Here is a 25,669-nt window from a genome sequence, read left to right as displayed (position 1 = left end):
ACAAAAAAAACTTTATCAGCAAAATGTTTAAATTATGTAATAAACAAAACAAAACAAAAAGATGTTACTGGTGTCATTTCGAAACAGCCCCAAGATCAAGTCAGCATGAAGAGCGCAACTGGCTGTATTGCTGGGAAAACCAATGGCCAAACTCACCCAAAACAGGGAGCTAGAGAAAATAAACCAGTAGGCAAGATCCAGCCAAAAGTATTCATTATTTATTGACCTTCTTTCTCCCTTTCAAAAAACCCAACTCATGGAAAAATGAAGTCAGTTCCATAATACCTGTCCCTATGCTGTACAATGGGAGAAGGAAGACATGCCAGAGGCAATACATCTCACTTAAATAAAAGTATAAGGCAGGCATATTATTTGGTATATCCTTATCAAGCAAAAGCATGGGCACTGCTTTATCAGAGAATCAGAGCTAACGAGGGGTGAGCATGTCCCCCAAAGTGTCCTCCTCCATCCCAGACCTCTTCTTTCACCACCATGCAGGTCAGGGGGCTTCAGCAGAGTTGACTTCCAGCATTTGCTGGCTCTTTTTTCCCCTGAAATGGCATCTAAAGGAAGCTGGGAGTGGTGTCTGAATGGAGCTGGACCCACAGGAAAGCTGTGGGTGGGTGACGGGAGCACTGTGATCTTCAGCTCTTCCAAGCTCTGCTCCGATGTACAGTGGGAAACCCTGCAGACTTGAGCCTCTGAGAAACAGCCAGCACCACGTGGGAGGGAGGGTAAAACTGGCAGCACCAAACCAAAGGCGGAGACACATTCAAGACATCATCAATACTTTTAAACGGATCAAATCAGGATGCTGGCAATCCAGCAGGATGGGGCCAGGCTCTCAGACATGAGAGCCTGTGGCTGCAGACCCCTGGAGAAAGCCCCTGTTCCTGTGACAAGTGCTGCAGGGTCCTGGGTTCTTGTGCAGAGGGGACACCACCTTGCTTCTCCTGGCCTCTGGGACACCCAGGAAGCTGCCTGGTACCAAACTGACCGGTCTTGGAAGGAAAGGTTGTGCTTGAGTGTGTAAGGGGATGGTAGGGATACCTGTGTTTGCCCAGGAGGAGCTTTGACAAGAAAACCATCCCTGAAGGGCTTTGGGACTCAAAGAGAAGTGTGTGAGAAAGAAAGAGGGCCCTCTCCTCCTGGGTGAAGGGAGCAGGTGGAGCAGGAAAGACTTTCCACTTGAGAAGCCCCAGCAGTGCTCTCCTCCTCTGCTAACCTACTAGCCTAGGATCCCCTTCTTCCTCCATCCAGCACATTACCCTGAGCTCAAAACCAGCAGGCATCTTTATTTTTTTTCCCTTTAGCAAAACAGTAACCACCTCACCGAGAAGCACAATGGAAGACCTGCAGCTTTATGAAAAGGGTCATCAGCAGCATCTGATGCTGAATCTCCAAGCCACAGCAAAAGCCACACCAGAGCCACTCCCAGGAAGGTAAGGACTGGGCAGGCTGGGAGAAGAAAGCCACATGAAGTGTCACCGGTGTCACAGATCAAAACTTATCTCCCCTAGCTGCCACTTCATGCTGCTCGCTGCCTGCCTTCTGAGCTACCAAAGGTGAGGAAGACCCTGCAGAGAACATGAGGAGGTGGTGGTGGTGGCAGTGTCAAAAGTAAGAACAGAGACTCTAGTCCTTCTGTGTGTGCCAGATGAGGAGAGGAGATCCACAGGGGATGGAGAACCTCTCAGCCATGAACTTCAGGCTCTGAACCGTGCCAACTCCCAAGGCTGACACCAAGCAACCCCCATCTGCACCTCAGAAATGTTGTAGAAATGGGATGTTGGGCAGTCAGTAGCACCTTCATGCAACCAGGTGTCTCCTTCCTCCTGTGAGCGAGGGACGTACCACTTTGAAAAATCAGGGACTCTCCAAGGCCAGTGTGACGATGTGAACTTCAGCCGCCACGCTGAACTTGAGGGTAAGGATCAGTTCAACACAATCAAACACAGCTGGTTCTGCCAGGTTTGGGGAGGGCAGCTGGGCCAGGCTCTCCTGCCTTCGCAGCCTGGCAGACACTGCAGCCTTTCCAGAGCTCGCTCACGGCAATTCAATGGCTTTTGTGTTGTAACAGCCCGGAGGAAGACTCTTCTGGATATTCTCCAGGTTCTTAATATCTGCCAGGATCTCGTCAATGCTGGTCTCCAGCGTCTGCACCCGGGCCTTCTGCAGCGCGGCTGTCTGCTCCAGCTCCAACATTTCAACCTTCAGCTGGTTGCTTCTGGTTTTGGCTTTGCTAAAATTCATCTCGAGCTGCTTCAGGCCTTCCTCGTCCACAGCACCAGGTTGGTCTGTTGCACAGGAGGAAAACAAGGAAGAGGGAATGATTCATGGAGGCTGAGGACTAGATTCTCCTAGATACTTCATCTCCATCCTGCTACTGCCCAGCCTGTTTACAGGCATCATCTGAGGCAGCTTCCCACACAACTCCCAGCATCCCTGCCTAGACCCCAGTGGGGACCTGTCTCCATCCACGCCCTGCAGCAGCGGCACAAAACCTACTCATCAGATGCAGCAGCTCTTCCAGGGTGCTCAACGTCTCCTGCACGACCACCCCTGCCCGGCCAGCCTTGGCGTGGACCTTCTGAGCTTCCTGAGCTGTCTGAAGAAGGGAAGGAGGCAGCTGTAAGGTGAAGTCTTGCCCAAACATCGACAGGGAAGGGGGCAAGGCAAGGGAGACGGGACCCACCTCCTGTATCACGGTGGCATCTGCCTCGACCTCCAAAAGCTTCCTCTCAAATTCACCATCCACTTCCTTGGCCTCGCGCTGCAGGGTGGCCACTGCCTTCTCTAGGGCGAGGACACCATCAGCCGTCTTGTTGGCTTCCACCTTCAGCTGTGTGATCTCCTAGGAAAGACAAAGGGACTTTCAGAGGGGCAGAGTATGGCTGAAATTGGTCTGGGTGCACCGGGGTGTGGAGCTGGTGGGAAGTGGTTCCTTCCACAGGGACCAAAATTACTGCAGGCTATCCATCGTCCTTCATGTGCTCCCACCAGTTGCTCCAGAGAGTTGTTTCTATGATTATGGCTCAACCCCTCCAGCAAACATCAGCGAATCCCTTGGGAATTACAACATACTGTCTGGGAATCGAACTCACCAATGCCAGTTCTGGGAGCTCACAAGCCTGCCAGCAGCTCAGACTGTGGAAGTGAAAAATCTCCTTGGGTCACCAAAAGGTGGCTACAGGGATGCCACAGAGATCCTCACAGGACAAACATGCCTGCAAAGGTCCTCATGCGCCCATGCATCTACAGGCAACTCTGTTATCTCTGCAGGACCCACTATAGACAAACGTCAACCAAAAAGTCAACACATCAGGTCCACCATGAAGACCCGTTGGAGTTGCCAACCATCTCCTCTTCTTCCATGGTTTTCCCTTCCAAACCCTTTTCTGCCAGCAATAGCACCAGGGCTGGCCCTCACCTGCTGTATCCCCATGGTGATCTCCTTCGCTTCCCCTGCCACACTGCTGGCCACCTTGGATTCGGAAGCGGCACTGCCCAGGATAGCTTCAGCTCGTTCCATCTTCTCCCTGGCACTTGCAACCATGCTGCTGATAATCGGTAGCCTCTTCATGGCATCTTCAGCTTCCCTTCTCTTGTCATCCGCTTGCAGGTTAAACTCTGAAAGGAACGCGTGTGGAAATGAAGCTGTGCTACCTTTGCGAGATCCCACAAGGGAAGGGAAAGGAAGGGTTTCTAGGACATTACCCCGGAGGCTCTTCAGGATCTGTTCCACCTCATAGAAGGTGGCGTTGCCAGCACTCACGGCTTGCAGGGCTGTGCTCCTGGCGAGATTGGCTCGGGACAGCAGCTGCGTCAGTGTCTGTGACAGGCCAAAGGGACACAACAGGCAGATGAAGGACACAGTATGGGAGCATTGGACAGTCCCAGAGCAATCTGCAAGGAGCTGCAGAGATGGGAGAGAAGACCCACCGGCTTGTTCCCAAATGCCTGATCTTGCCCCTGAATCAAGGCTACCACAGCCTGATCTGTCAGCAGAGGCTTGTGCCAGTGCTCCTCAACCAGCTCCAGCCATCCTGAGTCATCTTAGCTCTAATCTTTCCAGGACCAGGTTTTCAACCTGCCTTATATGGAGGAGATGTGCAGGTGAGACCCCGCACCAGCAGCTCCACGCACACGGTGAGGTCTCCCACCGGCTGCAGAAGACCAACCCCAAGTGGCTGCTTTTCTGAGGAAGGGTACTATCCTGCAGGTGGGCAGAGCTATGTCCCCTTTGGCAAATAGGCTAGGACAGCTGGTAGTAGCGGTGGTGCCACAGGCATCCCATCAAGGCTCCAGCTCACGCTGAGGACAACTCAAGCCGCAGCCCCCCAGCCAACCTCTTACCGCTCTCTCTCCCTCTCCCCTTTGCAGCAGCTGCTTGATTTCTTCCTCCCAGCGCCCCGTGCGGCTCTGCAGCTGCCTGTGCTGTGCCATGTAGGTGTCCACCAGGCTCAGGAGAGCACTGGCGTCCTGCTTCAGCCGGGTTGCTTCCGCCTGAAACAGAGATACGATGACTGCCTGGGGGTCCCAGCATCTCCCCAGTGCTTCCCGGGAACCACGGCAAGCAGTGACGGATGCTTGTCTCTTACTCCTTGTGCCGCAGCCAGCTACAGGGGCAAAAGGTTGGGAAGATGCATATCCAATGGCTCTCCAATGGGGATGGAGCCCTGGGAAAGGCTGAGCTGCTGGCAGGGTAGCAGGGAGGGCGTAGGGGAGAGCAAAAGGGGATCTCCTGGTCCCACAGGCACAAAGCCCTCACCTCAAAGGACCCAATGTCGGTCTTCATCAGGCGGGACAGGGAGCTGAGGAGCACCAGGCTGCCCTGATAAGCCTTGTCTGCCTCAGAGGCCATCCCATCAGCCTCAGCCTTCAGGCCTCCAGCCAGCGACTTCAGCTCCTCATACCTGCACGGATGTGAGGTTGAAGAGCACGGTACCAGCCAAGCTGCCAACCTCCCACCACAGTGTTAATACTGCCTCCTACATCAGCTGGCTCACGTTCTCCAAGGCCACATGCAGATTTATCACTCAGGGAAAGCTAATTGCAAACATGCTCCGCATCCCAGCCCCTCTGCCAAGCGGGGCATCTGGTGGGTCCTTGCTCACGCTCCAGAAACCAAAGGCGTTTCACACCAGCTGAACCCTCACAGGCTCCATGGTGGCTCTGCTAATCCCTGCCCTGCCACTCGATGTTTCCTCCTACACATCCCCATTCAGCTCCTTAACTTCGTTCAGGGCTGTTGCTCGCACCCCACCAGTGGTGTGCAAAATCCCAGCACCATGGTGGGCTCTGGAGAGGCACCAGCCTGACCAGGAAAGCCACCCAGACAACACGGGGCTAAATCTACCCTTGGGCTAAACCCAGCCCTGATCCGCAACCATGTGTGGAAGTAGTCCCCGGGAGCTTGTTCACGTACACGGCATTAAACCCCTTCCCCCAGCTGCACGCAGGCCCCTGGGAGCATTGTGGTCCGTGGGGTGGGAAGCAGATGCTCCGCAGAGCTGCCGACCCTCCATCCCCACCGCTCAGAAGTGCCAGCGACCAAAGTCCATTCAAGTCCCTGTCTGCTCTGCCTCCAACTGCACGTTTCTGCTACTAAGCTGGGGAGGCAGGGAAGGGGGCACAGATGCTTGGCCACCCCCTCCTCCCTCCCACGTCCCCCCACAACACGCAGGCGAATGCAGCCTCCACTCACTTCCCAAGCAGCCCCCGCAAGGAGCCGGAGGTGGCCGTCTCTCCTCTGGTGGCCGCGCGCACCAGCTCCAGCGCTTGCCGTGCGTCCTCCCGCGCCGCCTTCGCCGCTTGCTCAATGGTGTTGGCAGCTTGCGTGTGGCTGCAAAGCACGAGGGGCGGGCTTGTGAGAAAGGTTTCCCGCTCGAGTTTTCTCCACCAGCTTCCTTTACCGTTGTATTCAGCAACGCTGGGTCACACCCTCTCGGGAAATGCAGCGTGTTTGAGAAGGGGACCCGTACTTTGCTTGTCCCTCCTGCATCTCTCCCAAGGGTAGAGGAGCACCAGGGGGGAGGCAGATGCTGCCTGTTCCAACTGGCCACCCATGGGCCAAACTCTGAGCCCAAAGATGCTTCTAAAACACACACAACACCACCTTCAAAGGCAACCGAGGATAGATCTGCAGGGCAGTGAAGCCAGCCCAGCAGCTGCATCTTCCCCTGCCCCAGGGCTGGCACAGAGGTTGTGGCAGCTGCAGCCCAGTGGCTAGGCAAGGAGCTCCAAAAAGGACTTTCTGGGCACCCAGCAGGATCTCAGTCCCCCTTACCCTCTCTCACGGCTGACAGTGGGAGCAACTCACCTGTTGGCCAGTCTGAGAGCCTCTTGGGCCAGCATCAAGAACTGATTCGAGCCCCCAGGAAGGTTTGAAATGGGAATGGTCTGAGGAAGGAGGAAGAGAGGCATGAGTGCTTTTCCCTGCCCTTCATCTGATTCAGCAGCAAAAGAGGCAACTGTAGCACATTAAACCTCCACAGCCACCCAAGACCCCTGCCAGCACCTCTCCAGGTCCCAGCCCTACAGAAAGGGCCACCAGAACATCATCTGCACTCACAAAATAAACATAATAACTGGCATACATTAAATTCTTGCTTTGTCCATGGATTTTTTTTCAGCCCTGGGCTAGACTAGGAACGCGTTGCACAAGGATGCTCTTACCACCCGACGCAGAGTGGCTCCGCTGCGGTCCAGGTCCAGCCTGGCTCTCTCCAGCAGCTGCCGGGTATCCTGTACCTGCCTCTCGTACTGGCCCCCGAGAGACCTCAGCCTCTCCACCGTTGCCTTGATCCCATCCAAGCGGCTCTGGGAGCTGGACCCTTGCCCCTTCATCCTGGCCACGCGGCTTTCCAGAGACCTGTCAGAGGCTGGTGAGAGGGAAAGAGGAAGGCTGAAGAGAAACTCATCGCTGAGCAAAAAGTCACAAGCAGCAAAACCCTCTCCTGATACAGCGCAGACGGCCTCATCAGAGGGCAGCGGGTGGGCGGTACCTTGCAAGCTCAGGGCTTCCCCGAGGATGTTCCGCAGCGTCTCCTCAGCCAGCTGCATCCTCCCCTCCAGCTCCTGGCTCTCGGCCCCACCGCCAGCTTGCACCTCTGAGAACAGCAGCTCCAGCTCTGCCAGCTGCTGCAGGTACAGGTCCACCTGCAACCACAGCAGACCAGGCCATCAGCCAGCGGGGTGCCAAACCCACAGTGGAAAGACCACAGTGGGAAACCAGGTCCACAGTCTGACCAGAGAATGGAGAGCAAAGCGAGGGCTCATTTTTGGGTGGGGCACAGCAGGCCAGCAGCTCTAGGTCTTTGGGGTTTTGTTGGTTGAATCGGGTATAAACACAAAGTTCAGGTGCAGCCTGCAAAATCACTTCTCACTCGCACCAGGAGGAGATGCTTGAAGAGGCCAGGAGGAGATGCTTGAGGGTAAGTGTATCGCTGCACCCCTTTCCGCTCAGTGGCCCCAGGGCTGGCACAAATGCTCACCTGGGCTTTCACCTGGCCGTAGCAAGCCGGGCACTCACTCTCTTCACAGGTGGGACCCTCGAAGCCAGGCTTGCAGATGCAGCTCCCATCACTCCCACACTTCAGGGGCTCGGCACCAGCCGAGTCGCAGGCACAGGCTGCAGGTTGGAGCGGCACAGGTTCAAAGGAGCCTGTCCCCACCTCAAGTCTCAGCAAATCCTTCCATCCACCCTTTCCCCCTGCTTTCCTCCCACCGTTTAGACCTGTGCTCCGGTTCCTGCTCCCCGCTCCCGCCTTCCAGCCTTGGCTTTTATAGCATCCCCCTTCCCATCAAGCCACTCTGCACTCCAGTGTGGATTTTCTTACTCATCCCCAGCACAAACAGTGCTTGGCTCTCACCTCTGCACTTGTTGGCCAGATCGGGGGCCAGGGGGTTCCCAAAGAAGCCGTCTTTGCAGCGGTCACAATAGAAGCCGGCGGTGTTGTAGATGCACTTGAGGCACTCGCCCGTCCGGCGGTCGCAGTTCCCCACGGCATTGGGCTCCACGTTGCCGTTGCACTGGCACGGCTGGCAGGGCAGGGAAGCCACTGGGTCTCCAAAATAGCCGTCGGCACAGTACTCACAGTTGGCCCCTGGGAAAAGAGAGATGGGGCAAAGCTCACGCTCTTGCTCAAAAGCAGAGGCTGCCTCGCTCCCTCTGCTCCGCAGAAATGGGGGCATTCGGCCCCATCGGGGCTGACACAACAGCACCTCCACTCTCCTCACCACCACTGCCAACACACAACGCTCTGGGCAGGCTCTTGAAAGCAGGGTGCAACAACTGACCTCAGGCAAGTTGTTTCCTATTTGGGTTTTTTTCTCTATATTTCCATTCCCCTCCCTCTCCACCCATCCATGTTATCTGTTTAGATAGGAACCTTTCCTGGGGCAGGGCAATGAACATTTACACAGCCCTTGGGGCTGCAACACCCCATTACAGGCAGAAGCAGCAGTGCTGTAGGCAAGCTGGGCTGAGAAGATGAGATGATCCACCCAGCTCCAAGCATCCTGGCCCACCGATGCCTGTGTCTCCCTGTACAGCAGGTAGAAGCTCTGGAGAAAGGCAGAGCAGAAGTGACCTGGAGAAGGGCATTACCGGCAGCTCCAGCAGGGCAGTGGTCACAGATGACCTCCTCGCCGCCCGGCACCACTGAGCAGCCTTGGCCATTGCTGCAGGGACATGCCCTGCAGCTGTGTGGCTGCCAGGGGTCTCGGTAGAAGCCGAAGGGGCAGCTGACACTGTTGCCCACGTTTTCATCTCCTGAGTAGCACTCCCCTGAAGGAGGAAGGAAAAGGCTTAGGGCAGTTTGCTCTCACCCCTGGTGGGACACCCTCCATCAGTCCACCTCCCAGCCACCCTTTGCTGGTGGCCACACCACCCTCTGCAGCACAAGCACCCATGGTCCAGCATCTTCCACCAGACCCCTTGAGATCCCCACGCCTGCCCATAACATGCTCCATTTCTCTGCCCATCATGCTCTTACAATGGGACCCCAGCAAGACCCCACCGGTAGCCCACGCCAGGGCAGGAAGGCTGGCCATCACCACCCAAAGGTGGCTGTATCTCATTTTTCACAGCTTGTATAGCTCTCGAGGAGCCACATGTTGCTTTTTGTGCCTCCTGTTCAATGCTCAGGTATTTGGAAATTCCAATTCAGACTTACTGACAGCTTAACTTTGCATTACCTTGATTTTACATGGCAAGACCGTGGGCTATTTTAACAAGACAGTAAAACACGTTCACATTGCTGATATCTACTCACACCACATAGAATCATGGAATAGTTTGGGTCGGAAGGGACCTTTAAAGGCCATCTAGTCCTATCACCCTGCAATAAGCAGGGACAGCTTCAACTAGATTAGGTTGCTCAGAGCGCCATTCAACCTGATGGGTTACCATGCTTACCTTTAAAACAAAAAGTCAGAAGAAAAGTTTTTAATGCTATCCAGGCAGTAGGAGATGCTTTTTCTCTCTCCAATGAGCATCATCTAAACCCAATTTGGTCCAAAGGCATCTTACCTGTTTTTCTGTCCACAGCACTCCTAGGTTCTGGGGAGCTTTATCCGTCATGTTCCCCACACTCCAGCCCCCCAAGTCAGTGATCTTGCCCCACTCAGTGCCTTTCCCCACCTCCCGATAGCTCAATTCTCAGGATGCAGGCAGCCGCCCTGCAATCCCATACGCCCTGCAAGCACAGCATAGTGGTGGCTTCTCTTACCGGTGTCGGGATCACAAATTCCTCCCCCGTGGCAATTGCACAGCACGCAGATGCTGAAGGGTCCCAGGCCAGGGGCATCCCTGCGGTAGCCAGGGGCACACCTCTCGCAGAACTGGCCCCGGTACCCCACCGGGCACTGGCAGCGCTCCACCCAGGGAGCAGGGACTCCGGCGATGGGCTGTGCCGACACCAGGGTGACATTGTCGATATAGCCGGTGCCTGGAGGGAGATATGGCCAGTCACCCGCAGGGGCCAGCAGCTCCACCTGCAAGTCCCCCACACGTGGGACCTGCACGGGTTGCATGTTTCATTACAACGCCCACAGGCCAATGGACCAGAGCCAAGGCTTTGCTGTCCCCGCTGTTGCCATCCTGCTCAATCTCTTCATAATTTATTTTGTCCATCTTGGGGCACTTTTTAAAATTATTATTATTTTTTAATACCTGCTAGCAAAGGTGTCTCCATCTCGAGACTTAGCGTCTCCAGCAACGAGGAGAAGCCAACCTTGTGCTTGCATGCTCTCCCCCCACTTACTGTACTCCCCAAAGGTGGCTCGGATCCAGAGAGCTGTCAGGTTTCCCAGCAGCCTGCGATATTCAAAGTGATTTAGCCTCGGGCTCCACTTGCTGCTCGGGTGCTCATCCAACCTGCAGTGGGAGAGGGAAAAAGTGGAACCAGTTTCAAGAAAATGAGATACCTCATCAAGAAAATGCGGCAGCCCTCGCCCATCTCCCTCCTGAGCTCAAGGCTTTGGAGAACAACCTCCACCCATGCAACTGACCCCGAGCAAAGTACCCAGCCCAACCTCAAGCCAGATTTTCTACTGCCTCTTTCACAAAGTAAACTCCTCATCCAGGAGAGAAGCACCTGAGGTGCATCCAGCCCAAACCAGGCAAGCATTTGCCACCTCCAAGGGATCACAGCTGAATCCAGGACCTCCTTGAAGCTGCAGCCTTTCTTGCTCACCCTGCCCCAAACACCCCAGCATCTCCCTTTACCTGAACATGTATGTCTGGCTGACACCGCAGGGCAGGACCTTCCCCTGGGCCAAGAAGGGGGCAGTGACTCTCAGGCCATCTCCTTCCAGGACCACGTCGTGTGGTGATGGCTGGCGTCCCCCTCGGTCCAGGCGGTAATCAAAGGAGAGTGTTTGGCCGTAGCTCAGCTGCTGGTTCCCGAGGAATTTTGCTGCAAAGGGAAGAAAGGGAGAAAATGAAAGGCTTAAAACCTTGCCTTCCTCCTAAAGGCTCAGTTCAAAGGATCAGACCAAGCAAAGGGGACACCATCACCTCTCCCCCTCACCAATCCCGACCTACCAGGTGCCACAAAGTATATTGGCTCTGATCTCCTCGCTGCTATGAAGGCATCCTGATGGCGCGGGGACCACTGGAGCTGGGCTGGGGAGCCACTTTCATGGACACCTTGCCAGCCTTCAGCACCTGCAGCACCAACGAGGAGCAGTCAGCGGGGACAGGGAAGCTGTTTCCAGGACTCCAGCAACTTTCTCAAGCTGTGTCTTATCAAAACCCTCCAGCTTCCTACCCCTTGACCTCCAAGGGGGTAGCACAGATATCCCTGTGCCAATACATCTGTAAATGAGCCAGGCTGGGCATAGAGGTTTCCTCCCAAGTGGTAAGAAAGACATGACAAAGCAAGCTTACACTCCACCCCACCCTCGCACCCTACTTCTGCCTATGATCAAGCCATCCCACCCATCAAAGCACAGGGACTGCCAGCAGGGCTGCGAACCAGGCAGGTCCTCCAGCATGTCAAAGAGGAGGGATGGCAAACACCCCCAGGAGCCGTAGGGATGTCCTGCTTGGGCTTCACCTTGCTGGAAGGTGGAGGTGATGTTGTAGATGCTGTGGTTGTCCGCGCTGACGCACACAGCTGAGTGCCCATAGCAAAAGCAGGGGGAGCATCCCATGGGGTTTCTGGCATCCAGGTTATAGAAGTTTCGCTTGCACCTGGGAAAACACAAGAAGGTGACAACGTTCAAGTCCATTTTCTCCTCTTCCTGGCCAACACGACCATCGCCACAGCTTGAGGTCATCACCAGGCTGGGATGGCAAGATGTGCATGCACAACTGCCAGGGAGATGGAGGACATGCCACACAGAGGTCCAGCAAGTCCTCCTGACACCCACCTCTCGCATCGCTCTCCAGTAGTGCTCGCCTTGCAGACACAGCGGCCAGAAAGGCAGCCCCCCGTGCTGCCAGCTGGGTCGCACTCACACTGTAGGCTCCTGCAACAGGGACAGCGGGAACCTCTACTTGGATTTCCAGCTTGGCCTGGGAGCTCAGTGCCCCCAGCTGTTACACAAGACAGTGAAGAACCGCCCCCCCCCAGCTACCAGTCCCATGCTAGAAGGGAAAATAATAATCAGCAGAACCATCTCTCTAAGTAATCCAGCTGCAGCAGTATGGATGCCAGGCTCAGACAGTGCCCAACACTACTGCCCCAGGACACCCCAGAGCACCAGGCCCACCTACAAGAGCAAAGCGAAGCTCTGCTGAGCTTAATAAAGCCTGGCTGAGTTTCATAGACACTGGCTGAGCTCCAACAGGCAGCAACATCCCAGGGAGGCTCAGGCAGGAGGCCAGACATGCCAGCACAGCTGCAGGCAGCCACCCCTCACCCCCACCCTTTGCCTGCTGGGGGCCCCAAAGGAGCAATGGCGGGGTGAAGCAAGGAAGAAGAGGACACAGCGCTGAGGAAGCCAAACCAGAAACGCTTCGAAAGGTGTTTAAACGGGGCTTTGTGCAAAGGAAGGGGTTGATTTTTGTATGCACATCTTTGCATGGGGGCAGTCCTTGCAAGTGGTACTGACACCAGGCAGACCCACGCGTGGGCAGGTTTTATTTTACATCGGCTAGCCTACCTGGTGCCTGTTTGGCGTTATCTGGATAGTAAAGCAATCGCCCTGGAGTGTGATTAAGCTCAGATTTTGATGCTATTACATGACAGCGAGCTCTGCAGGCTGGAATGGAGGTCCAGCCCCATCAAGCCTGCTCTCTCCCAGCAAGGTTAACTTAAGGCTATGGGTGTGCTGCCACAAAACAAACTGCCTCTGCCCTTGCATGGGGTGTTTTCAGCCAGCACGGGCTCTTTACAGTGGCTGGGAGAGCTCTGGAGGCTGGCCCTCCAGCTGTCCCCATGCCACCAATGGTCACCAGCACTTACTGCCCACTCCTCCGGCACCCAGCCTCAGAGAGGGACTCAAAGCCCGGCTGGCACTGGTCACACTTCTTGCCCATCACACCAGGTTTGCAGCTGCACCGGCCATCGCTGTCACACTGTGGGCTGAGGGCACCTGCAGAAAGAGGGGAAGGAGAGGTTCGGACAGGCACCTCCCTGCACCATCCCGGCAATGCTGCTGGCTGCAAGGGAGCAAAGCACCATACCATCATTGCAGCAGCAACCCAGCCCCAGTGACAGGTCACCCCTTGAGATCCCAGCACAGGACTGAGACACCAGGTCTGGCTGTTAAAGCGGCTCCAGCCTTCCTGACTGATGCAGGAGGCTTGGAGGACATAAATCCCAGCAGGCATTGACCAGATGCCCAGGACAAGGATCCTCTTCCCTACTATAAAGGTCATTGTGAAGGATAAGACCAACTCTAGGGCACACAAACCAAGCCAAGAATTTTTTCTTTTTTGCCAGACCCTCTGCTAGTAGACATTAGTAGAACTTGATTTTGGTGCCTTTACAAGGATCCTATGGGGCCAAGGGCCATGGCAGGATCTTTTGCTTCTGACCTACAGCTGTGCACATGCAGACATCAAGGGCAGAGGATGCCAGAGCCATGGGCAACCATGCTGCCGCTGGGCCCTCCTGGCACACCAGTGCAAGGGGCAGCCAAGGGGATATTCACCCCACCACCACCTTAAAGCCTATTGCTCTGTCCTCTTGCCACCTGGTTTTTGTGTTAGGTGGTGCTTCTAGTGATCTCCCTGCATCAACAAGGACCGACAGGCATTTCAGTATCTATAGCACCTCAGTGCAAGATGTATGAGCTGCCTGCTTGCAGAGCATCCAAAACCTGATGAGGATGAAGGAGCAATCATAGCTACTGTGTAACCACCACAAAACCCACAGAAAACACTCCAGAGCTAGAAATCCCATCTTGTAGCCCTGCAGCCTGCAAAAAGCTGCCAGAGGAGCTGGAGAGGCTGAAGCCTCCTGTCCATCCCTAAGCGCTGCGGCACTTTGTACTACCTCCCCTCCTGAGGCACAACACTGTGAACTCAGGAATTACCCTTTCACTTTTACAATGCAATTAAAAGCCTTTGCTAAGCCCGCCAAACGTTGTGACATCCAGGAACTGTCAGCCTGACTCACAAAGCTGGCAAAAGCTGCTGCTTCCCCAGTTGGGGCTTGGCTGCCATCCTCAAGGGACAAGCAGCTCCCCACAAGGCAGCTCCTGGTGGGCATCAGCAGGTTCATGGCCACCTGCCAAATTCATGGTGGAGTGGAGCACGATCCCTCTCAGTGAAGCAGGGATTGTTGATGGAGATGCTGGAGGGAAGGGTTGCCATCCAGAGGGACCTTGACAGGCTGGAGGAATGGGCCCATGTGAACCTCATGAAGTTCAATAAGGTCAAGTGCAAGGTCCAGCACTTGGGTCAGGGCAATTCCCAATATCAGTACAGACTAGGGGTTGGATGGATGGATGGATGGATGGATGGATGGATGGATAGCAACTCTGTGGAGAAGGATGTGGGGATACTGACAGGGTGGCAAATTGGACGTGAGCTGGCAATGTGTGCTCGCAGCCCAGAAAGCCAATCGTGTCCTGGGTGCATCACCAGCAGCGTGGCCAGCAGGTCAAGGGGGTTGATGCTCCCCCTCTACTCCACTCTCATGAGACCCCACCTGGAGCACTGCATCCAGCTCTGGGGTCCCCAGCACAAGACATGGACGTGTTAGAGTGGGTCCAGAGGAGGCCACAGAAAGGGTCAGAGGGCTGGAACACCTCTGCTATAGAGAAAAGTTGAGATAGTTGAGGTTGTTTGGCCTGGAGAAGAGAAGGGTCCGGGGAGACCTTACTGAAGCCTTTCAATATATAAAAGGGGCTCGATATACAAAGGCAAGCTTCGCAAAGGCTTTTAATTGCATTGTAAAAGTGAAAGGATAATTCCCGAGTTCACAGCATTGCACCTCAGGAGAGGAGGTGGTGTAAAGACAGAAAGACTTTTTACCAGGGCCTGTAGTGACAGAACAAGGGGCAAAGATTTTAATATGAAAGAGAGGAGGTTTAGATCGGACATAAGGAAGAAATGTTTTATGATGAGGACAGTGGGACACTGGAACAGGTCACCAAGAGAAGTTGTAGATGCCTCATCATTGGAAGTGTTCAAGGACAGGTTGGACAGGGCTTTGAGCAACCTGGTCTAGTGAAAGATGTCCTTGCCCATGGCAGGAAGGTAGGACTAGATGATCTTTGGAGGCCTCTTCCAACTCAAGTCATTCTGTGAGTCTGTGATTATTTTGGGGGGTAGCTGGGTCTTGAAGCCTGGACGCAGCCTCTCGCTCCTGAGGGGTTCAAAACTCCCAGCACCAAGCAGTGGAGCACCCGGGAGGAGGAGGAGCTCCTATGACTAGAGTGCAGCAACACAGTGCTGGGCTCTGGCACCTCCCCAGATAATCCCACCTGGAACCAAGCTCACGCCGCTTGCTCCTCCTGCGATGCTCTGGTCCTGTGTGTAGGGACCCAGAGCCTGACCTGGCCGATGTCCTCAGCAGGGCCAAGGGACACACACGGCGGCAGGCACTTTAAGCCCCCCTTACACCCCTGACCCAACCCTCTCCCCTCCCGGCAAGCGGCCACGTACCCTGGGGGTGGCAGCGGCAGGGCAGGCAGCAGTCCTCCTCCCGCTGGCGGAAGAAGCCCTCCTTGCAGCGCTCGCAATGGACACCCTCCGTGTTGCCCAGGCAGCCAAGGCAGCGGTACCCGTTCCCCGTCTCCCTCAGGAGGTGCCAGTCGAAGACGCACTGCCTGGACATCCCATTGCAGTCGCAGACTGGAGAGAGGAGAGAGAGACGTCTCAAATGATGCTCAGAGATGAGGGCACCAGTTGTGAAGCTGTAAACCCACCCTGACAGCCAAGGAACAAGCCCAGGCGATGCAAACCTCCTCTTCTTGCTCTGCTAGTAATGAGCCCTGTCCCCACATCTCTGCACTTGTCACCACGCGTCTGCATCCATCAGGCACCCCTGTGCCACCAGTGCCCACACTGTGCCCCGCATCCCTGTGCTTTGGAGCGATGCCCGATCTCACTGCTGACACAGCTCACGACGGACAAATCCCCCAAGCCAAGCAGCCCTGCTCCACAGTGCAGCATGTCCAGGGATGTTCTCCATCCTTTCAGAGGCCTTCCAACACAACAAGGTCTTTGAGTAAGCAGAGGTGGAAAAAAAAAAAACCCAAACAACCAAACCTTGTGCTGAGAAAAGCATGGGGAATCTTACTGGTGACTTCAGGGAAAAGGGAAGGATCCCTGAGATTATGTTTTGCTTCACCCGGCCTCTGACCAGGAGTGAGCCCAGAAGAAATATCTCAACCAACTTCCACCAACTTCCTCCATCTAGGTCTGTAGTGTGAGTGTCCTCCCAGCCAAGCGCATGGGTGATGGGAAGTGGTTTGTGATCAGAGGAGCTCATCAGAAGTGTGCCAGCCAAGAGGTAGATTAAAAAAAAAAAAAGGTTTTGGCAGGATTACACAAATTCATCTCACCTCACCCTCCCCAGGAATAAAAGCTGCAGCTGTCCGTATCACTGCATGATGGATGCCAGGAAGGACAGACATGGGATTTTTGCATCCCACTACAGCCAGGAGAGACAGGACCTCTGGAGGGCAGACTGGCAGATATCTCACCAGACATGCCTGCTCCAGCACTCTTCTTCATTCCTCAACCCAGGTCTTCTCTTGAAGCCACCTCTCATCCACTTGCCAAGCCCTCAGTGGCCAGTACTAGCATTTAAGCCTGAGAATGTTTATTTCAGATTACTTCCTCAGCGCCACCAAGGAGAGCAGACATGGTTGAGAAAATGGTTGGCAAAGACAGGCAGGAGAAAGAAACACCCTGAGGCAAAAAGCAGGATCTGCAGGGGTGCAGAGCCTGCTGACGAGCTGCTCCAAACCACCCCAATGCTGCCACAGGATCCTCAACCTCCCTCCAAGAAACTCTGCTCAGTGCTGACCTCCTTGGCACACAAAAGGCAGTCCCCAGCTGCCCACCCCCAGCTCAAGTCACCTCTGACAGCACGGGGAGATGGAGGAAATCCAAAAGCAAGCGGAAACCTGCAGCATGGATGCAGATGGCTGGTCGCACTTGATACTCAGGGAGGCTCCTCCTTCCCAGCGCTCTTCTGGCACAGCTTAGCCCGAGGATACAAAGTCCCTGTCCTCTGCATCTGTGATTCCCAGGACCAGGCGAAGCCTCCTGCGCTCACCACCCAAGCACGCAGTGCCCGCCACCCTCGCACACACCCATGAGCACCCGCATACCAGACGAAGGCACTCAGAAAGCTGCAGCCAAGCCTGCTGCCAAGGAGATGACCTCATGCACCAGCAAACAGGGAGAGAGATTTTTCCAGCTCCGGCAAACGCGGTTCTTTCCTTGCAGCCTGCCTGCCAGGAGACTGAGACCCAGCTGCAGAAGGTTTGCTGCCACCCCAGCCTGCTGGGAGGGGACCTGTGGGTGCAGAAGTCCTGCCTCTTAGGGTAAGAGGAAAGCATCTAGAGCCTCAGTGGACATCACCAGTGGCCAAAGGGCAGAGACAGTACAAACAACCCACTGAAAGCAGCAGTGCAGGACTTTCTCAAGGTATTTGTGCTCACCTTCATGGTGGGACTGCTTGGGGTCGATCCCACCCCCCATTCCTCCACACTAAAGCTAGAATATCTCAAGTTGGAAGGGACCCATAAGGATCACCAAGTTAAACTCCACCCATGCATCACCCTACCTCTATATAATCCAGAGGATTTACTGGGTTGCTAAATTACAGGCACGAGCACTGTTACCCCAGGGTATGAAAACCTTTTTTCAGGTCTTGCTCTAAGGCTGCAGCATGTTGAGAGCCAGCTCTCCAGCCCTGGTACAGATTCAGATCTCGCTAATCCAAAACCATTTAAGATGCTGTTGCAGATTAGTGCCACCACCTCACCAGTGTAGCTGTTCCTGTTGCTGGTCTTCTCCTGGAAACTTGGGAGCTCAGGCAGGTTAATCTTTACCAAGAATGAGGCACTGGAGTTGCTAATGAGATAGAGCATGCAGGAGCTGCTGAAAGAGGAGGACCAACTGAGGATGGGATCATTTTTGTACCCAGGTGCCCTGAAGCTCTGTCCTGAGATCATCCAGTTCTCAGACAGCTGTGGAGAAGAACAGGGTCCACAGAGGAGAAGGTTTGCAGCTGGATTTCTTCAGCGTAATGTTGGGGTGAAGGAGGTCTGTGGCACGCATCCAGCAGGACACCATTCCCCCAGCTCCCGCCCAGCAAATTAAAGCGTGAAAAATGCTTGTTTGCTGTGCTGAGACAAACTCCCATATCAGAAGGCTTGGAGAAGAAGACAGGCAGCTTTGGACCTCTTAAATTATCTTCTTAAATTCACAAAACCAGAAAATGAGGTTGGCCCTGGGTCTGCAAGGAGCAGATCCAATAGCCCTGTACGTATGAGCTGGTCTGCAAAGACTACTCCTTTCATCAAGAGACCAACAGACCTTTGCATGCAACAAAGCCTCCATGACAACATGAGCCATTCCCTGCTTTGTGCTTTTGGGACAGTGACCCAGAAGGCTGTCCCAACTGCTACCCCAAGTCCTGGGTTTCCCCATCACCTGACTCCACAGCTTTCTCGCTGCAGGAAGACCTGCCTGTGTCTCTTGGGGCTCCATCAGCATCAGCAGGGAGAGACCACACACCAAGAGCTAAAGGCTGCCATTTGGTGTCTTGTCTTTTCCGACACACCGAGTTAGACGCCTCATTGGCACAGTGGAGCTCTGACCTCCACACCCCAAATCTTCCCCGAACCCTGGCAGATCCCTTCAGCCATCATGTGCAGGCACACACCACCAAGGCAAACGCACGCTTGCTTGGGCAAGGCTCTGCACAATTCAGAGTACAAGCACCCTGACCTCTGCTGTTCAACCAGATCATACCTGAACCCAGTTTGACTCAAGGAGTTCATTCACAAGCGAAACAGGATTACATGTTCTAATTGCAAGCACACATCTAGCGCTGGGACCGGAGGAATAACGGCACAGGAGACTAATTCACGCCACCGAACCAACTCAGAAAGTCTGCTGCAGCATAAAAGCATGGATGGTTATCGACTGTTGCTTTTACATACACACAGAAACAGGTTCAAGGGTCCATGGAAAAGTAGAGGTTGCCTACACACTGCCAGGAAGTGGTGGGAAAGAGTCTACATCAGTATTTTAAAACTTGCATGCAATTAAGGCTGCTGTAATAATTATCCAAGTAGCATGTAAAGAAAATCAGGTCTTTTTAAAAAAAAAAAAAAAAAAAAAGAAGAAACCCCCACCCCCCGAAAAAAAAAACCCAATTATTCAGCACTTTTTTCCCTATCACGTTGCACTGCACTTAAAGGAAAACTGATAAAAGACCAACTTCCAGTCCAGTAAGCATATTTCAGGACACCAGTACTGAAGGCAAAAAAAAATTGAAATCACTTAGTAATTACAAAATACATGTGAAAACCTGATATTGGCTAAACATATCCAAAGCCAGAGTATAGCCAATATGACTGAAACACCAATATTGAATTACCACTGGGCTGAATGCACTTAAACATCCCTGCATTGCACTCTCTGCTACAATTGCACATGCAAGAGGATCCTCTAAATTTTTAAAGCTCGCCATCAGTCTAGGCACCATGGGAGACTCCCTACCCTCCGTGGGGTGCGGTGGGGCCATGGGCACCTCATAAGCCCTACAGACTCACACAAAATACAAACACCACATGTGTTGCTACAGCAAACTGGATGCTGGATGCTTCCAGCTCTTTCTCAGGCTTAGGGAAGGTTTTGGTTACAGCAGCGGCGGGCAGATCAGCCACCCGCTCCCTGGGTGATGCTCGTGCTCATGCCCGAATCCCACCCAAGTCACAAGGCTTTATACAGAAAGCAATAAAGTAATTGCACATAAAAAAAAGGTTATTTAAAGGGAATGCCAGTAAAAAAACAAAGTCTAAATGCTCATACGGTATTTAACCCTGGAGGAAATGTAAGGACAAGTGCCCACAGATCTAATTTTAATCCCAAAGGTGGGAGGGGAGAGCACCCTAGCAGGGTGCTGCAGCACCCGGATGGCTCCCAGTTACCAGCACTCTCTGGCACTGAGGCAGGGCTGCAAGCAAAGCCGCCGACGGGATCGCACGTCAGCGCAAAAGCAGGAACAGCCGACCTTCCCGAAGCCTCACCTTCTCCTCTGTTGGCACTCAGGGCTGCGGGCAGGAGAGACGCCACGAGGCAGCAGAAGGCCAGGAGCCAGTACCCAGGCATTTCTTGTGCTGGGGAGCGCAAGGTGCCCACTCCAGCAGACAACGGCAGGGCTCGCAACTGGCTGCCTATTGCTTTTTTTTTTTTTTTCCGGGTGATTTTTATCGGCTGCTCCACCTGAGTCACTCCCAACAGGAAGAGCGCGTGTGCCGTGGGCTGACTCACCCCAAGCAAGAAGAGCCCAGCCCAGGGAGTGCAGACAGCCGCCCGCCCCGCGCCATTGAGAGAGACGCGTCGATGGGGCGCAGCACACCAAGGGCCTCCTGCCTGCACCCTCCTAGGGGTGCTAGCTCACAGGGAAAAAGAAAACGTAGCCACAACCCCTGCAGACACCCCTCCTGCCTGTCCCACTCGCCCAGCTCCATCCCACCCGCTGTCGCTCCCTCCACGGGCAGGGCACCGGCGCTGGCCGAGGAGAGCCGGGCTGCCCGGGCATGCAGGCGGCTTGCAGGGAGCTAAATGAAACACGATGAGCTCACAGAAAGCCTGAGGAAGGTGGGCAGGGACTGCCTGCTCACAAGCCAGGTCCAGCCAACCAACCTCCAAAAGCAGGGCTCAAAAGCAGCCAAAAGAGATGACTAGCGGGACTCACAGCCGAGGGCTGCTGGGGATGCAAAAAGACCCTGAGGACAGCTTGGACACGTACTCAGAAAGCAGATCTATCAGGATTTACCAGACAAGTGTCAGGTTCAGGAAATCCTCAGACCTGGAAATGGGGTGGAGGCCAGGAACCATCACACACGTTTGCTTTTACTCCTGATGTAGAAAATGAGGCTAGAGGGGTCCTTGGCCTGACCCAGTACAACTTTCATGCTAGAAAGAGGATGAGGAGCGGAGATAGAGAGGGGAAAAGGCTTGCCTGAGGTCACTGATGGAGCCAGGATGAGAACGCAAGGCTCCACAGCCCCAGGTCCATTAGCATTTTTGTCTCCAAGGGTAGCCAACGAGCCACACAAGACACGAAGGCCAATTCCACCTTGCTCCTCAGCTTTGCCTTGGAGGAGGACATGACCACTTCTACAGGGAAGAGAGAAATCCGGAGGCACGGGTCCTCCTAGTCCTGCATACGTCAGGATAAGTGAGATGCCGGTACACTTACCTGGCCTGCAAAAGCAGCCCACCAGGGGATCACAAGGAAGGATGGTCCCTTGTGCTGCATCACAGCATCTCCCCTACTTACTGTCATGAGACACCTACTGTCACAAGTGACCAAGAGCGGTCCACGAGCATCTTTAGATGGAATGAAGACACCTAACAGATTTGCCCCCAGTCTAAGACACAAGTTGCCTTTCAGGTCACCTTCTGCATTAGGGACTGAAACTCAACCCAACAGTGCTGACACACTGCTCGTTTCAGAGCTAACAAACCCAGGGTGATTAACACTTAGGTCCTCATCTGAGCCTGTTACGCTGCCCAACAGCCTCCAGACACTCATGCACCTGGAGCTGACTCAGAGGGCTTTCCTCCACGGCTCCTGGTGATGTCATGGGCGCAACCAGACCAAATTCACCGCATCTTTGCACCTCCCTTTGCCAAGCTTACCCGTCTCCACTGATTGAGTCAACTCTTTTATAAACATTCTGTTTCCTTTTAATTTCGCATACTGGATCTTAACATAGTTCACAGCAAGGAACACAGCTTCATAAACACGCTGGTGACACATTGGGTTTCGGCACCCAAGGTTGTCTTATCTGATTTTTTTTTATTATTATTGTTATTTCTCTTTTAAGAAGCAAGACAAAACCACTTATGGTATTCCCACTGATTTAGCAGTCCTTAGGGTCTACTTATTCCTCTAATGAAACACACTTCATCCCTTTTGCTCTAAAGTACCTCACTTGCCCCAAACACCACTGCTGCATCCTTCCTACCCACTGACACCCCTCTGCTCAAGAAACTCACCTCCAGCAGTGGTGTCAGTACAGCGGTTCCCTTGGACCTTGCCCAGCCCAAGTCCTTGGCTGATTTCTCTCTTAGAAGACCAGCTGTCACCATCAGGAAGCTTTTCCCTTATCTGGCTCCTCTGTGTTATCCCTTCTATCTCACCATTATCAGCCCACCTCTTATTTCACTTCCGCAAACAAGGCACTGACACAGCTGTCTCTCCAGTCATTTCTGCATATTTACTTAGGTTACTCTTACCTCGTCATCCCCCACATCCTTCAAGATCACCTCTGAAAACCACATGAATGTGTGCCATGAGACGATCAAAATGTAGTCTCTGGGGCCCTGATTTTCTAAACACACCAACAAACAGATGCCCACCGCCCTGCACAAAGCAAATGTTGCCCACCATAACCCATCACTACAGCAGCACCCTTTAGAAAAGGGTCTCATATAAACACGGTTAACAGAAATGTTACCTTTTAGAGTGAGTGTAAGCGTAAGTGATGGGAGGCATGAAGAGTAGCAGTGCTCATCAGACACTCCAATGAAACAGTATTTCTTCACTGGAGAACCTGGGTGTTTTAATCTGCAACATAAGAAGAGTCCTTCTGAAGATGTCTTATGCTCATTCTTCATAACAGAGCTAAGAAAGCTGCTCCTGCAGGGAGACCACTGCAGCAGCTGGCAAGTTTATCAGTCCTTGAGGACATGGCCATGGCAGAACTAACCACTCCAAAGACAGTCTGAATCCACTAATAATCTGAATTTTGCTGATGGTTGCCAGTGGCAAGTGATGGACGTGTGAAAGCCCCAAAGTAACAGTTTTATTGATGTAACCAAGGGAGAGAACCCATTTTGGTGGCTCGTGACAGATAAATGACACCAGGATGTTGTACATGTCCTTGCAGCCCAGCTCATCCCTGGCACCCCTAAAACCTCCCTCCCTCCACAAGGGACTTCGAGCTGCAACATCCTCCTGTAACTCCAGCCCTGGGCTGCTTCTGTAGGCAGCCTCACTTCTCCATCAGGGTTTGTCAAAAAGTGGTTTATCTCAGGCTATTTTCTGTTTGGTTGCCCACTGTCCTTGCCACCACGCACATGCACCCGCTCACCGCCAGCCTCTTCGAGCCTGAGGAGTTTCTCCTCTAGTCCGGCAGCACATCTTTATCCTATCACCTGGGACTTCCTCGGTGTGGAAAATCAGGAATCCTGCTGCGCTGCTATCGCCAAACACATGGCGCAGCGATAAAGCCTGGACTTCAGGCTCTCCTCTGCCAGATGGGTGCCCTGGGCTTCTCAAAGCAGGCTTAGAGCCAGCACACCGAGCCGCCTTCCCCGTGCCAGCATGTTTTGGTTTTACAGCTGGTTTTGGTGGGTCTAGAGGTGCAGTTAAGACAGCTGGGGGCAGCCCTTGCTCAGGGGTGGCAAAATTCCTCATGTCAGCCAGGGCCACCCGGAGCAGAGGGGATCATTCAGGCGGATGCAGGCAGGAAGGCAGGCAGGCAGCAGGACACTGGGTCACAGCAGTGACGGCGGTGAGCAAGCAGGGCAGGGCAGCTGTGGCGGCGGCACAGCAAGGAAGTGCCATCGTGTCTGGCCTTGCCTTGCCTTGCCTGTGCCCTGCCCGTATCAGCCAGGGGGTGAGACAGACAGACAGACAGAGATGAGGGAAGGCAGCTGTGCTGTCCCACCGCCTTCCCCTCTCCGCCTGCGTGCCCTACAGCAGTGGCTACTGCGCTTCAATGGGGACATCGGTGGGACTTTTTTTTTTTTTTTTTTTTTAAAGGTATTCCTGCTGTTTCTCAGATGGGGGCACTCTGAAGGTTTTGGTCTGGCAGCTAACTAGAAAGATGAACTAACCAGAACGTGGTCCAAGATGGGGAGCACAGGACACCGCCAGTTCGGCATGACAGCTGTACGTCCTCTTCTTCCTCAGATCCACACAGGCACACTAGAGCTGCCTCCTCCAGGCAGTCGCTCCCAGCACTCCCTAACTCCTGCCAATACCTCATCCTCCCCAGCAGCGGAAGAACCTGGCTCAGCAGCCCCGCGAGTTTAGGTCCCCTGAACTTCAGCCTCCCCAGAGCAGCCCATGAAGCCCCCGAGCCCCGCTCCTCAAGCCACTCTCTCCCACTCTGCTGGGAGAAGCACCCCAATGATTTTTACCCAGCCGCAAAGACCCCAGCTGATGACTGACCAGTGCCTTTCCGTCCACGCCCTTCCCTTGCCCCCTGCCAGCCTCTCACATCTTCAGAGAGCGCACGACAGATGACGGAGCTTGAACTTGGACAGTCAGAAAAACCACAGGGAATTAGAGGAGGAAAAAAAGCCACCAGAGCATGTCTTGGTCACTCCTCAGCAAAGTCTATCTTCTTCCAAGCTCAGCCCACGCTAAGCAGAGAACATCTGAGGAGGGTGTTTCTACCTGGCCTTCAAAATGTCACTGTAACACTTTGGTGACCTGGAAGCAGTCCTTAAGCTCCCTTGAGTGTGCTCTTCCCTGCAGCAGATAGCACAGGTTGCCCTCAAAAAACTCCTGGTTTTTTATATAGCTTCACCTTAATTTGGGATTTTACTCAGGCTTCACAGGACAAGCACTGATGCTGTGTGACCTGAAGATAAAATGAAGGGCACAGACTTGCTTCCTAAGCTGAATATTTTAGCTCAAAAATGGTAGGAGGCTCCACATCAAGCTACAGCCCACGCAAGGTCAACACCATCCCACCACACGATTCCCTGCTCCCCAACTGCTACCTACAGCCCAGCTGAAAACATCAGACAGATTTTACCAGCTGGGATTTGCTCAACAGCAATGTTGGCCAAAAAAAAAAAAAAAAATCATTTTAGAAAACAAATGCATTAGTGGCAGTTATGGGTGAAGAACAAAAAGCTGAAGCTAGACAAACTGAAATAAAAAAAAAAAAAATGAACTTACCAATTGAGAAGGGATTAGCTCTGATGCAAGTTAATGAGACATGCATTTTCCTCTGCTGAGAAAAATAAAAGAAATCTAGTCTGCAGCTGTAAGATGGGTGTGATTGCAGAACTGCCCAGTCTGTTATCAGTTATCTGTCCTGACACTAAAAACTTGCTTAGTTCAGGAATAAGATTCATCCAGGGCTCTGGCAGACAGGACCCGCAGAACACCAGAGTACCCAGACTTATGGCAGTTCCCAGTAGAGAAATTTCAGCTTCTTTATTTAGGGTTTTTGTTTTTCTTCCTAGGAGCCCCATCCTTTTCCATGTTCAGCTGAAAGCAGAAAGGATTCTACCTTTACATTGCAAAGAAACACTGCCCCCCTCCTCCCCCCCCAATTCCCCAGGGCTTTCCAGGAGGACAGTACAGCTCCAATAGCATCAGCACCAACAACATAATCTTATTTTTTAAGGCCTGGAAAATCAGCAGCATAAAATTCATTGTAGCCACAGCAATGGAGCAGTGGACACAGGGAGAAATCATAATCACTACAGCCATCTGCAGCCCACCACACATTTCCAAATTACTTTTCCCTTTTTCCCACCCCA

At 53.6% G+C, this 25,669-nt stretch overlaps 1 protein-coding gene across 1 annotated transcript; it reads right to left on the bottom strand.

Moving 5' to 3' along the window:
* Window positions 1-196: 196 nt before the first annotated feature.
* On the bottom strand, window positions 197-20,375 carry LAMC2 (laminin subunit gamma 2). The gene is made up of 23 exons (XM_030033570.1): window positions 20,179-20,375; window positions 15,569-15,757; window positions 12,918-13,047; window positions 11,881-11,979; window positions 11,565-11,701; window positions 11,051-11,173; window positions 10,733-10,922; window positions 10,269-10,381; window positions 9,735-9,953; window positions 8,612-8,791; window positions 7,875-8,108; window positions 7,497-7,633; window positions 7,008-7,161; window positions 6,679-6,884; window positions 6,323-6,402; window positions 5,708-5,845; window positions 4,772-4,916; window positions 4,357-4,506; window positions 3,718-3,832; window positions 3,431-3,630; window positions 2,696-2,854; window positions 2,509-2,608; window positions 197-2,297 (listed from the first exon to the last, which is right to left on the bottom strand). Exons 1-23 carry the CDS (start codon window positions 20,258-20,260, stop codon window positions 2,047-2,049), a joined length of 3,531 nt encoding a protein of 1,176 aa, XP_029889430.1. The 5' UTR covers window positions 20,261-20,375; the 3' UTR covers window positions 197-2,046.
* Window positions 20,376-25,669: the final 5,294 nt, after the last annotated feature.

This window comes from Aquila chrysaetos, chromosome 12, assembly GCF_900496995.4.
Source record: "Aquila chrysaetos chrysaetos chromosome 12, bAquChr1.4, whole genome shotgun sequence".
In the NCBI taxonomy this organism is placed as follows: Eukaryota; Metazoa; Chordata; class Aves; order Accipitriformes; family Accipitridae; genus Aquila; species Aquila chrysaetos.
Note: the sequence above shows the minus strand (reverse complement) of the source record. Positions and strands in the feature narration are given on the sequence as shown.

Bases quoted from the DNA above. Each gene is read 5' to 3' on its own strand.
- LAMC2 (XM_030033570.1), bottom strand. From the start codon at position 20,260: ATGCCTGGGTACTGGCTCCTGGCCTTCTGCTGCCTCGTGGCGTCTCTC. The intron at 6,885-7,007 runs GTACCGCCCACC...CCCTCTCACCAG, and splicing joins GGAAGCCCTGAGCTTGCAAG to CCTCTGACAGGTCTCTGGAA. The intron at 3,631-3,717 runs GTAATGTCCTAG...CGTTCCTTTCAG, and splicing joins GATCCTGAAGAGCCTCCGGG to AGTTTAACCTGCAAGCGGAT.